At 44.6% G+C, this 13,547-nt stretch overlaps 2 protein-coding genes across 2 annotated transcripts in view; one reads left to right on the top strand and one right to left on the bottom strand.

Moving 5' to 3' along the window:
• Positions 1 to 13,547, bottom strand: part of LOC126071886 (zinc finger protein 709-like) — a 1,190,808-nt gene that overhangs the window by 1,081,351 nt on the left and 95,910 nt on the right. The window lies entirely within an intron of this gene.
• Positions 1 to 13,547, top strand: part of LOC126071753 (zinc finger protein 709-like) — a 53,074-nt gene that overhangs the window by 21,540 nt on the left and 17,987 nt on the right. The window contains exon 2 of the mRNA XM_049875988.1: positions 11,206 to 11,404. Coding sequence (XP_049731945.1) covers positions 11,206 to 11,404 — 199 coding nt within the window. The remainder of the gene's footprint in view (positions 1 to 11,205; positions 11,405 to 13,547) is intronic.

The raw sequence follows: 13,547 nt of genomic DNA on the forward strand, positions 1-13,547 counted from the left end.
TCTGCAGACATGTCCGTGATTCTGTGTGCCTGTGAACTTGTGTGTCACCGTGTGTGCCCTCCTGTATGTCCCAGTGACAAAATCTGTGTCATGTTGTACTTCTGTTTCCCAGGCCACGTGTGTGTATTTAGGAGGATTCATATGTCTCTGTGGCAGTCTGTGTGTCCAGGCAGGAGTGTCTACAATGTCCGTGTGTCTAACTGCTCGTTGGTGGCGTATCTATGTCTCTGTGTGTATTGAAATTAGACCCACGGTAGACCTGGGTGGACTTAACGAGTGAGTTGTATTTGACCTTTAAGAGACAGGTTTTGTTTTGTTGCTTTAAAGAACAGAAATTTATTTTCTCACGGTTCTGGAGGCCAGAACTCCAAATCAGGGTCTTGGCTGTGTCAATTCCTTCTGGGGGCTTTGAGAGAGGAACTGTTCCATGCCTCTATCCTAGTTTCTGGCTAGCAGTCCCAGGTGTTTGGGGGTGCTCCTTGGCTTGTAGACAGATCTTCACATGGTATCCTCCCCCCGCATGTGACTGTTTCCTTGTCTTTCTCGTATAAAATGCCACCCAGGAGGGATTAGGATTCCACTACCAAGCACCAAAAAAAAAAAAAAAAACCCACTGCTGTCGAGTCGATTCCGACTCATAGCGACCCTATAGGACAGAGTAGAACTGCCCCCACAGAGTTTCCAAGGACAGCCTGGAGGATTTGAACTGCTGACCTCTTGGTTAGCAGCCATAGTACTTAACCACTACGTCACCAGGGTTTCCTACCAGCCACCAGTTGCCTTCAAGTCAATTTTTTTCTTTTTTTTTTAAAGGTCACATTTATTGTATATATTTATTGTACTTTAAATGAAGGTTTACAGAGCAAATTAGTTTGTCATTAAACAATTAACTGTGACATTGGTGGTCAACACCGTGACATGTCAACACTCTTCCCTTCTCGACTTTGAGTTCCCCATTACCAGCTTTCCTGGCCCCTCCTGGCTTCTTGTCCTTGTCCCAGGGCTGGTGTGGCCCTTTAGTCTCGTTTTGTTTTATGGGCCTGTCTGATCTTTGGCTGAAGGGTGAACCTCAGGAGTGACTTCGTTACAGAATTATAAGAGAGTCTGGGGACTACACTCTCGGGGTTTCTCCAGTAAGAGATGGGCTGTTTTTCTTGTTAGTTGCCGTTGAGAAGTCTCTGAGTCATGGCAACCCCACGCACAATGGAACCGACCATTGCCCAGTTCTTTGCCATCTTTATGATCCTCAAAAGGTCTGAGCCCATTGTTGCAGCCATTGCAGTACCTTACAACGCATCTTCCAGCACTATGTCAGACATGGTTCTGTTGTGATCCCTAGGGTTTTCGTTGGCTGATTTTTAGAAGTAGATCGCCAGCCCTTTCTTCCTAGTTTGTCTTCATCTGGAAGCTCCGCTGAAACCTGTCCACCATGGCTGACCCTGCTGGAGTTTGAAATACCAGTGGCCTACTTCTAGCACTACAGCAACATGCGAGCCACCCCAGTCCAACACACTGACAGAGGGGTAGCAGAAGAGGAGGGTAGTTATTGTAATTTTGAATTCTTCCAAAGTGTATACAAAATGAAAGTTTAATAATTACCTTTCATAAGTTTGTGTGAGTCCAACACGCTGCAGAGGGTTGACTCCTATATTGCCAGCACAGGATACCTGGGCAGTCGTTTAGCCCTCTCCCTAGAATTTTGTCACCTCTAAATTTCTTCCCACATATATTAATAATTTTTATTCCAGCTTTCCAACACCAGCAGCAGCTCCGCCAGATCACAAACTCTTAAATGATAGTTGTCATGTGACAAGATATTTTAGATCAGGATAGTTGTTCATGTTAAAATAAAAGCACAGTTGGCTTGAAAATCTCCCTCTGACGTGCAGGTGAGCTGAGGTGGTGCCAACGGCGTCACCCGCTCGTCTGGGTGTTCTGTAGACCAGCCAGAGAAACTGTGTAGCAAGATCACAGACACAACTCATTCTTTAGTTTGAATTCATTCAGTCTTTGAGTAATTAGCTCACTTCTGTGTCATTATTTTAGTAAGATTTTATCTCCATATATTTCAGATTTGTACCATTTTATTTGTATGAAATAAGGAAATGCGAGCACTCAGTAATACTTCCAGCATGAAGGCTTTCTCGATTCCTTGTCAGTCTTATAAATTCTCCATTCTCTAACCTACAATCACCAGTTGCCACGGAGTCGACCCCAACTCACGGTGACCCCATGTGTGTCAGAGTAGAACCATGCTCCATTGGGTTTTCAATGGCTGATCTTTCAGAAGTAGACTGCCAGGCCTTTCTTCCAAGGTGTCTTTGGGTAGACTCGAACCTCCAATCTTTCAATCAGCAGCCAAGCACATTCACTGTTTCCACCACCCAACGATTTCTATCTATCCATTAGCTGCCTTCAATAATTTTTAATCAGTTTTCATCTCTACTTCACCCACTTCCCTCTGGATAATTTTGAAACAATTCTCAGATATCATTTTTCATCCCTAAGTATTTTGGAATATATCTATTTTTTTTTTCAACATTACCACAATGGTGTCATCCACACCAGAAAATGAACAATTATCTCTTAATATACAAATAAATACATAGGCAATGGTCAATACCCCAATAGTCTGTCTTGGATTGAATTGCGTCCCGCAAAAATGTCTGTCAACTTAGATAGGCCATGATTCCCAGTATTGTGTGACTGTCCAGCATTTTGTCATCTGATGTGATTTTCCTATGTGTTGTAAATCCTATCTCTATGATGTTGATGAGATGGGATTAGAGGCAGTTGGGTTGATGGGGCAGGACTCAATCTACAAGATTAGGCTGTGTCTTAAGCCAATTTTTCTTTTGAGATATAAAAGACAGTATCGAGCAGAGAGACATGGGGACCTCATACCACCAAGAAAGCAGCATCAGGACCAGGGTTCCTGCTTGGAGAAGCTCCTAGATCAAGGGAAGATTGATGACAAGGACATTCGCCCGGAGTTGACAGAGAGAGCAGGTCTTCCCCTGGAGCTGGTGCCCTGAATTTGGACTTCTAGCTTACTAGACTGTGAGAGAATAAATTTCTCTTTGAGAAAGCCACCTGCTTGCAGTATTTCTGTTGTAGCAGCACTAGATAATTAAGATGGTCTCCATAACTTTTAAACTTTTACCATTGGATTCTCTGTATTGAAACTCAATTAAGATTCACGCTTTCAGTGTATCATACGTCCTTTATATCTATTGTAAGGAAACCTGGTGGCACAACGGTTAAGCACTCAGCTACTAACTGAAGGTTGGCTATTCAAACCCACCCAGCAGCTCCGTGCTAGTAAGATCTGGAAATCTGCTCCTGTAAAGACTGCAGCCTAGAAAACTCCATGGGGCAGTTCTACTCTGTCACATGGGGTCAATATGAGTCAGAATCAACTCAATGGCACCCAGCAACGACACATGTGAGGACTATATGTCCAGGCTCAGACTAGTGTCCACATCAGTGCAGGGTGGAGAGGTTCTCAGTCAGACTCCACACAGTCACTTGGATCGGGGAATGGATGGGAATGCCAGAGCTACATGCCCCTGACACCAACCACCACTTCATCCTTCTTGGTGAGGTGACCTTGAAGTTCAGAATCGCGAGGATAGTTTTCACCAAAACACAGACCACAATCAGCACAACTCCAAATGTGGTTTGTGGATGTGGATTAACTTAAGTTGAAAATGTGTCCATTTTTAGTGGAAAATTTATAATTCATTGCTGAGCTGACAAATGAATGCTCAGTTCAGCTAAAACGGAGCCCTGGTAGCACAGTGGTTACGAGCTTGGCTGCCAGCAGTTTGAGTCAACCAGCCACTCCTTGGAAACCTATGGGGACAGTTCTACTCCGTCCTACAGGGTCGCTATGAGTCAGAGTCAACTTGAGGCCAATTGGTTTATTTGCTTTTGATTAAAATAGCACCAAGTTTCATTAAAAATGTGAATGCAGATGGCTATGTTGGGACGACCAGTGAGGAGTAAAAGGACTGGAGAACAAAGAAGCACAGGGTAACGGTGATGAAGGGGACATAGCTGTCTTAGGGTTCTCTAAAGAAACAGAACCAGTGAGACACACACACACACACATGCATATATGTATATATACACAGAGTGAGTGATTTATTTCAAGGAAATGGCTCACGCAATTGCAGGGGCTGGCAAGTCCAAAATCTGCGGGCCAGGCAACAGGCCACAGACTTCTGCTGGCTTGTTGTTGTTGTTAGGTGCCATCTAACCGGTTCCGACTCATAGCGACCCTATGTACCACAGAAGGAAACACCGCCCAGTCCTGACCCATCCTTGTTATTATGCTTATTATGCTTGAGCCCACTGTTGTGGTCAGTGTCAATCCAACCTGTTGAGGGTCCTCCTCTTATCTGCTGACCCTGTACTTTACCAAGCATGATGTCCTTCTCCAGGGACTGATCCTTCCTGAAAACATGTCCAAAGTATGTAAGACACAGTCTCGCCACCCTTGTTTCTAAGGAGCATTCTGGTTGTACTTCCTCCAAAACAGATTTGTTCATTCTTTTGGCAGTCCATGGTACATTCAATATTCTTATCCAACACCACAATTCAAAGGCATCAATTCTTCTTCAGTCTTCCTTATTCATTGTCCAGCTATCACATGCATATGATGCGACTGAATATACCACAGCTTGGGTCAGGCGCACCTTAGTCTTCAAGGTGACATCTTTGCTTTTCAACACTTGAAAGAGGTCCTTTGCAGAAGATTGCCCAATGCAATGTGTCTTTTGACTTCTTGACTGCTGCTTCCATGGGCGTTGATTGTGGATCCAAGTAAAATGAAATCCTTGACAACTTCAATCTTTTCTCCATAATGTGGCTTACTGGTCCAGTTGTGAGGGTTTTTGTTTTCTTTATGTTGCGGCGTAATCCATACTGAAGGCTGTGATCTTTTATCTTCATCAATAAGTGCTTCAAGACCTCTTCACTTACAGCAAGCAAGGTTGTGTCATCTGCATAACACAGGTTGTTAATGAGTCTTCCTCCAATCCTGATGCCCTGTTCTTTTTCATATAGTCCAGCTTCTCAGATTATTTTTGCTCAGCATACAGATTGAATAGGTTTGGTAAAAGGATACAACTCTGACACACACCTCTGACACACACCTTTCCTGATTTTAAACCAATCAGTATCCCTTTGTTCTGCCGAACAACTGCCTCTTGATCTATGTACAAGTTCCTCATGAGCACAATGAAGTGTTCTGGAATTCCCATGCTTCGCGATGTTATCCATAATTTGCTATGATCCACACAGTCAAATGCCTTTGCATAGTCAATAAAACACAGATAAACACCCTTCTGGTATTCTCTGCTTTCAGTCAGGATCCATCTGACATCAGCAATGATATCCCTGGTTCCACGTCCTCTTCTGAATCCAGCCTGAATTTCTGGCAGTTTCCTGTTGATATACTGCTATAGCCGCTTTTGAATGATCTTCAGCAGAATTTTGCTTGCGTGTGATATTAATGATATTGTTCGATAATTTCTGCATTCGGTTGGATCACCTTTCTTGGGAATGGCATAAATATGGACCTCTTCCAGTCAGTTCCTCAGGGAGCTACCTTCCAAATTTCTTCGCATAGATGGATGAGAACTTCCAACAACGCAACCGTTTGTTGAAACATCTCAATTGATATTTTCCATCAATTCCTGGAGCCTTGTTTTGCGCCAATGCCTTCACTGCAGCTTGGACTTCTTCCTTCAGAACCATCGGTTCCTGCTCATATGCCACCTTTTGAAATGAATGTCCACTAATTCTTTTTAGTATAGTGACTCTGTGTGTTTCTTCCACCTTCTTTTGATGCTTCCTGCGTCGTTCAGTATTTTCCCCAGAGAATCCTTTACTATTGCAACTTGAGGCTTGAATTTTTTCTTCAGTTCTTTCGGCTTCAGGAACACCAAGCACGTTCTTCCCTTTTGGTTTTCTATCTCCAGTTCTTTGCACATGTCATCATAATACTTTATTTTGTCTTCTCAAGCCACCCTTTGAAATCTTCTGTTCAGTTCTTTAACTTCATCATTTCCTTTTCCTTTAGCTGCTGGAAGTTTGAGAGCAAGTTCAGAGTCTCCTCTAACATCCATCTTGGTCTTTTTTTCTTTCCTGTCTTTTCAATGACCTCTTGCTTTCTTCATGTATGATGTCCCTGATGTAATTCCATGACTCATCTGGTCTTCGGTCACTAGTGTTCAATGCGTCAAATCTGTTCCTGAGATGGTGTCTAAATTCAGGTGGGATATACTCAAGGTCGTATTTTGACTTGCTCTGATTTTCTTCAGTTTCAGCTTGAACTTGCTTATGAGCAATTGATGGTCTGTTCCACAGTCGGCCCCTGGCCTCGTTCTGACTGATGATATTGAGCTTTTCCATTGTCTGTTTCCACAGAAGTAGTCAATTTGATTTCTGTGTGTTCCACCCGGCGAGGTCCATGTGTATAGTCTCCATTTATGTTGGAGAAACAAGATATCTGCAATGAAGAAGTCGCTAGTCTTGCAAAATTCTATCATTCGATCTCTGGCATCATTTCTATCACCAAGCCCATATTTTCCAACTACCGAACCTCTTCTTTGTTTCCAACTTTTGCATTCCAATCACCAGTAATTATCAATGCATCCTGGTTGCATGTTCGATCAATTCCCGACTGCAGAAGCTGATAAAAATCTTCAATTTCTTCATCTTTGGCCCTAGTGGTTGGTGCATAAATTTAAATAATAGTCGTATTGACTGGTCTTCCTTGTAGGTGTATGATTATTATCCTATCACTGACAGTGTTGTACTTCAGGATAGATCTTGAAACGTTTTTTGATGATGAATGCAACACCATTCCTCTTCGAGTTGTCATTCCCAGCATAGTAGACCATATGATTGCCCAATTCAAAATGGCCAATACCAGTCCATTTCAGCTCACTAATGCTAGGATATCGATGTTTATGCATTCCATTTCATTTTTGATGATTTCCAATTTTCCTAGATTCATATTTTATACATTCTAGGTTCTGAATATTAAAATTATTAACAAAGAAACAAACCAAACCCATTGCCACTGAGTTGATTCTGACTCATTTCTACCCTATAGGACAGAGTAGAACTGCCCCATATGGTTTCCAAAGAGCACCTGGTGGATTTGAACTGCCCACCTTTTGGTTAGCAGCCATATTTCTTAACTACTATACAGCCAGGTTCCAGTTTGTCGTACTGTGGGGGCTTGCGTGTTGCTGTGATGCTGGAAGCTATGCCACCAGTATTCAGATACCAGCAGGGTCACCCATGGAGGACAGGTTCCAGCTGAGCTTCCAGACTAAGACAGACTAGGAAAAAGGACCTGGCAGTCTATTTCTGGAAAGAATTAGCCAGTGAAAACCTTAAGAATAGCAGCGGAACATTGTCTGACATACTGCCAGAAGGTAAGCCCCCCAGGTTGGAAGGCACTCAAAAGACAACTGAGGAAGAGCTGCCTCCTCAAAGTGGACTCGACTTTAATGATGTGGATGCAGTAAAGCTTTTGGGACCTTCATTTGCTGATGTGGCACGACTCAAAATGAGAAGAGACAACTGCAAACATCGGAACCTGTGGTGTAGTTCTTAAGAAATATGACTGCTAATCAAAAGGTGGGCAGTTCAAATTCACCAGGCGCTCCTTGGAAACTGTATAGGGCAGTTCTACTCTGTCCTATAGGGTCGAAATGAGTCGGAATTGGCTCGATGGCAACGGGTTTGGTTTGTTTTCTCTTTTTTTGGTGGCGCAATAGTTAAGTGCTTGGCTGCAGACTGAAAGATGGGCAATTCTAACCCTCAGTGGCTCCTTGGAAAAAAGACCTGTCAATCTCAGGTAAAGATTACAAGCTAGAAAATCCTATGGCATGGTTCTAATCTGTCACATGGAGTCAATATGACTCAGAATTGACTCATACACACCTAAAAACAACAAAAGCTATAAAAAATAACCACAAAATTCCAGGCAGTCATCACCTACAGGGGCAGGAGGGAAATGTGATCAGGGTGGGGTTCACCCATTAGACTAACCACTGCCCGTGGTTTTTTCAGGAATGTGGTGCCCAGTCTACGGAATTTTATACAACTTTATTGTTTAAACAGAACATAAAATGTGCAAGGCATTGTTTTCTTAGTGAAATTCCCAGTGAAATTTGAAGAACTATTTAAGCATGAAAAAATACACTATTTTCACATATTTATTTTACCATTTTATCGGTCTTACTTTGGAAGGGCATTTCAGGCTTTTTATACTGGTTTGTGTTAATATTAGACAAATAGGAACAGGTGATGAGAGCCCACCACAGGAGGAAATACACAGGCCCTAGAGGAGGCAGCTGGTGGGACCACCTGCCTGGATATGAAGTGGTAGTTTCTTCAGAAACGAAGCTGCACTTTAATATTCAACAACCAAAATGAGGAAATCACAGGTCCTGGAAGGGAGCACACAGTGCCCAGGGTGCCCAGTAAGGGAAGAATCACAGCGAGCAAGAAAGGACCTGGGCTCAGCCTTTAAAAGGCTGGCTATGAGTCAGAATCGACTCCACGGCAATGGGTTTGGTTTTGGGTTTACAGAGCCCTGGTGGTGCAGTGGTTAAGAATTTGACTGCTAACCAAAAGCCCAGCAGTTTGAATCTACCAGTCACTCCTTGGAAACCTTATGGGGCAGTTCTACTCTGCCCTATAGGGTCGTTATGAGTCGGAATCAACTCGACTGCAATGGGTTTTTTGGATGGGGGGGTACACTTTATTTCCCAGGCTTAGGAACTATTTAGCTAATATAAAGCAAGAGGCAGGAAACTGGGAGTCTGCAGGGCGAATTTGGCAGGAAGGGCAGAGGATTCTTATCTGGACTCCCAGATGTCAAGTGTGGTGGAGAAAAGGAGAGCCCTGGAGGGGAGGAACTGCCTCTGGACTGTTATTTAGGATTTTCCATGCCACTGAGAGTTGATTAGGAAGGGGAGCAGGTCTGCTATTTTGACATTGTTTTGTAATGTTTAAGCAGAGGCTGGAAGAAAAGAGATGCCGAGGCATCAGAAAATGGAGTTGGGGTTTCTCATGACACATGTCTATAGAAATTTACCTCTTATTCATTTAAGCAAGATTTGAGTTGCAAAAGTTTGGAAAGAAGCCCAGTGTCTATTTAGACGTACCTGGTTACATAAACTTATGTCTTATTCACAGTTACAAAAATTAAGGAAGTCACCTATTGATATAAGAAGAGTTGTAGGATCTATTTTTGTTTTATTTTATTTTTTATTGTGATAAATATACAGGTAACAAAACATTAACCATTTCGACAATCTTCACACATAAAGTTCGATGACATTGATTATGTTCATCATGCTCAACCATCACTGTTAACTGTTCTGAATTTCTCCATCACCCCAACAGAAGCTCAGTGTTCCCTAAGCATTGTCTCCCCCACCCCTTCACTCACGCTATGTTCTTGTTGTTTTGTGCTGTCCAGTTGATTCCCACTCATAGTGACTCTAAGGACAGAGTAGAAATGCCCCAGGGTACTCTTTACAGCATTATGGCAATGGATAACCTCGGACCTTTTGGTTAGCAGGACTCCTCCCACCCTGTAGGATTTATTTTTAATGGGCCCAAAACCAAAGTGTATTGCAGGGTGTAAACTATGTTTGCCTTTTTATCACAGAGGGAAGAAAGAAAAACATGTAGTTGAAATCATAAACGCTGATTAGATGTACAAGAAACTAGTAGAATTGTTATCTAGCGGGCCTGGGATCAGCAGACCTTGCTTAGAGGACATGTTTGCAGCAAGTCTTAAGACGGACTTGTCGATCACAGCTTGATTGTTTTTAAAATCTGCTATTAATGCTTAGTAAACAGAAAAATTTATATTAATTTTTATTTTTTCATACTTTGTAAATCAAAAGAGTAATGTATCTTTAATTTGAAGCCACTTTTCCAAGGGCTAATCCCCTCAAACTATTTTTTATTAAAATGTACAATACTTTTTTGTAAATCATAAAAAATGAATTTTTTCAATTGTTTGTAAATAACATGACAATAGTAGAGCATGTACTTCCACTCCATCTCAAACTGTATTTTCTGAAACGAGCAGCACATTACCTTTATTAAGAGTTTTGGCCCAATCTATAAACATAACTAAGAGTTTCCAGGTTGTCAAAACATTGCAACCACAAAAGCAATTAAAGCCTGTAGGGTTTATTAGAGCAGTTAATCTGTATGCACACCAGGAGGACTTTCTGTTCAGCAATACAGGATGGCTCGTTTTAAATTAGTTACAGTGGTTTTTTAAGGAAAAAAGGGAAAAGGTACAGGGTGGAGTTCCTGAGTGGCGCACAGTTAATCACTCCACTACTGTCTGAAACGCTGGGGGGTCAAACCCACGCGGAGGCACCTCCGTGAGACAGGCTGTGACCTCACAGCCTTGACAACCCTGTGGAACAGTTTTCCTGTGAACACATGGGTGGCTGATGTTTTGCATAATATAAACATCCCGGATTCTTTGCACAAGGAAAACTTTGAGCAACTGTACGGTACAAAGATGTTCCATTAAAAGGGTGGTTTTGCGCGATTTTTTGGTCACTGTGTCTCACTGTCTCCTATATTTCTGAGATCTTAGGTTTATCTCGGGTACACTCTGTAACGGTCAGTGACCGCTGTTAATTCTCCCAAGCACTCAGAGGACTCAGCTTAGTACTCAGTTTCTCTCTTTAACAACCACCAACTCAATTTATACACGCGTTTAATTTTTTTCTTATACCAGTTAAAAGAGGAATCCAATTGCCTTAGCGATATAACAGCCTTTAGATTTCACAATTCTCTAACAACATACTCAAAAAAAAAAAAAAATACTCAAAAGCTGATCTAAAATTTCCTTACGGTGTGAAACGTCCAGCTGAGAGTTGTAATGAACTCATCTCGTTTATCCTGGTTGGTCTGAGGAGTTCCTGCGCCCAGGCCAGCGCTGTGGTGTTCGAACGTCCCGCCGGTGACAAAGCAGGAAGACTCAGGAGGCAGACGTAGAGCGCCGCGGAGCCGCCGAGACTTCTGTGTCCGCTCCGGGCGGGAACGCTAGTGTCAAAAGGAGACGTCCAGGGGGCGTGGCCAGAGGAAGTCCCACCCACCCGTCACGTGTGTTCCCGCTTCGCACGTCACTCTTCTTTCCAGCTGCCCAATCAACGGTTCCCAGGGCGGGACTTGCAGAATCGGCCAATCGGCGGGCACCGGGGTCGAGACGACTTTCCTCAAACGCGCGTGAACGTCCTGCTTGCTGCGTCGCGGGCCGATCGGGTCTCACCTGCTGGCCCGGCCCCAGGTGTCGCGGTCCCCACGGAGAGGACGCCAGATTTCCAGAAGCCGCGGAATGGTGACTGCGGGGCCGGGTGCCGGAGACGGGGGCGAGGGGAGGGCCGGCTAGAACCGGCTGGAACCGGCCGTGCGCGCGGGCCGGGACTCGCTGAGGAGAGACTCGGTCCCCGGGCGGGCGCTCTGGGGACGTTGCGACCTCAGGTTCTGCGGGGTCTCCTGAAGGGGGGACGGGCGAGGTCACCGGGGACAGAGGAGAGGGGGACACGCCTGGGTCCACCCCATTCTCGGGTGAGCGGATGAGAGGGGCCGTTGTGCCCGGGGGTGTTCGCTCAGGACCCCGTGCCGACACCGAGCTGGCGTCCGGGCACCTGGTCAAGCTCCCCGCTCCGACCGCCCCGGCCGCGTCCCTCCCAGCGCGCAGTTTCCGTATTTCAACGAGTGTCAAACAAAACGCTACTGCTGTCGAATCGATTCCGACTTATAGCGACCCTGTAGGACAGCTAGAGCTGCCCCACAGGGTTTCCGAGGCTGTGATCTTTACGGAAGCAGACCGCCACCTCTTTCTTCCGCAGAGCGGCTGGAGGTCTTGAACTGCCGACCTTTGGTTGGCAGCCGAGCGCTTTAACCACTGCACTACCAACCAAGCCTCAGGTTTCTCTTCGTGTAGAACGATTACTTGTGGCCTTTTTTGTTCACCTTGCAGTGGGTGGTAAGTTTCTGTTTTTTCCCTTCCATTGCTGACGGGGGTTATTCCGGGCCGCCGCTGCTGGGGAAGGGTCTCGTATTCTCTCTCCCATCGCAGTTGTGTGGAAATGCACGCAGTTGCATGTCCTAAACTCAGGTGGATGAAAAGATGGATTGAAAATATTCGTAGAAATTGTTACTTTCATGTGCGGGGCACGGAGTTTGTGACTGTGTGTGATTCCGGTCGGCTTCTTGTTATTATCTGGGCGCCAGAGATGAATCCACGTGCTGTGAAACGTGACCTGTAAAGCCCAGAAGAGTTCCATACTGATCACTTGATAGGCAATTTGTTATAGTGAGGATAATGGCTACCTGACAAATGTTTTCTGAAGGTGTCAGCATTTCTCAGGTACTCAGGCATAGCAGCAACAATTGTGAGGATGGCGCAGGCCGGGACAGTGTTCCCTTATGTGCTAAATAGCATCATGGTCATAGCATCATGGTGGGTGGAAACGACTCCAGGCCACCTAACAACAACAAAGCCATCAAGAGTGCTTTAGCAGATGCGGAGAGACTGTTAAAGAAACATGTTGATAATAAGTGAATTTCACAGTTTATTCGGTCCTCCAGACATGTTTGAATTGGGCAGCACAATTGCCAGTAGACCTAGGAAGTGTTCCCAGGAACAGAGACTGGCTGGGAGTTTATACAGGAAACAAGGGACAGAGAAAAAGGCAAAACAAAGCATACTTTCTATGTTTTGAACATTGGCTGGCTTTATTATAGAGCAGGATATATGGAATGGGTAAAAATTTAAACTGATCTTTTCACAAAGGTCTTTTTAATGTCTAAGCTAAATCTTCTGAGCTCGTAGGCCAATTAAATAGGCCACCAGAAAAGTTTGTGCATACCAGTGAGATCAAAGGAGATAGGAATTTCAAGCCCCGGGGGTGGGGACACCAGCCGGCTCTCTGGCTCCAGCTAGTCTGGAGGATGAAGCCCAGATTTAAGGAGACCCGAGTCTGTTAGTGGTTACCAGGGGCAGGCGGGAGCGGCGCGGGGGGGAGTCCTTGGTCACCAAGGCTTCAGTTTCTGTTTATGATGCCAGAAAACAAGGCAACGGGTCAGGAGGTGGTTGTACAGTGCGACTAGTGCAGTTAATGTGAGAAGCCTTAAATTTGCAAGCGTTGTATAAAAAAAACTATATAAATATTTGCGACAAAAAACAAAGGATGCCTTAAAATTTCCCAGCCCTTCTTTATCCTTGAACACCAAACCAAAACCCGTTGCCATCGAGTTGACTCCGACTCATAGTAGCCCTATAGGTCAGGGTAGAACTGCCCCGTAGGGTTTCCAGGGAGCAGCTGGTGGATTCGAACTGCCGGCCTTTTGGTTAGCAGCCAGGCTCTTAACCACAGTGCCATCAGCGCTCGCCTCGAACACAGGGTGAGAGTAACAACTCTGCCGGGTCCTTAGTGAAACGCTGGGATTAAGGGCCTTTGTCTCACTAATCTGTC

The sequence above is a fragment of the Elephas maximus genome, chromosome 3 (genome assembly GCF_024166365.1).
Source record: "Elephas maximus indicus isolate mEleMax1 chromosome 3, mEleMax1 primary haplotype, whole genome shotgun sequence".
NCBI lineage: Eukaryota > Metazoa > Chordata > Mammalia > Proboscidea > Elephantidae > Elephas > Elephas maximus.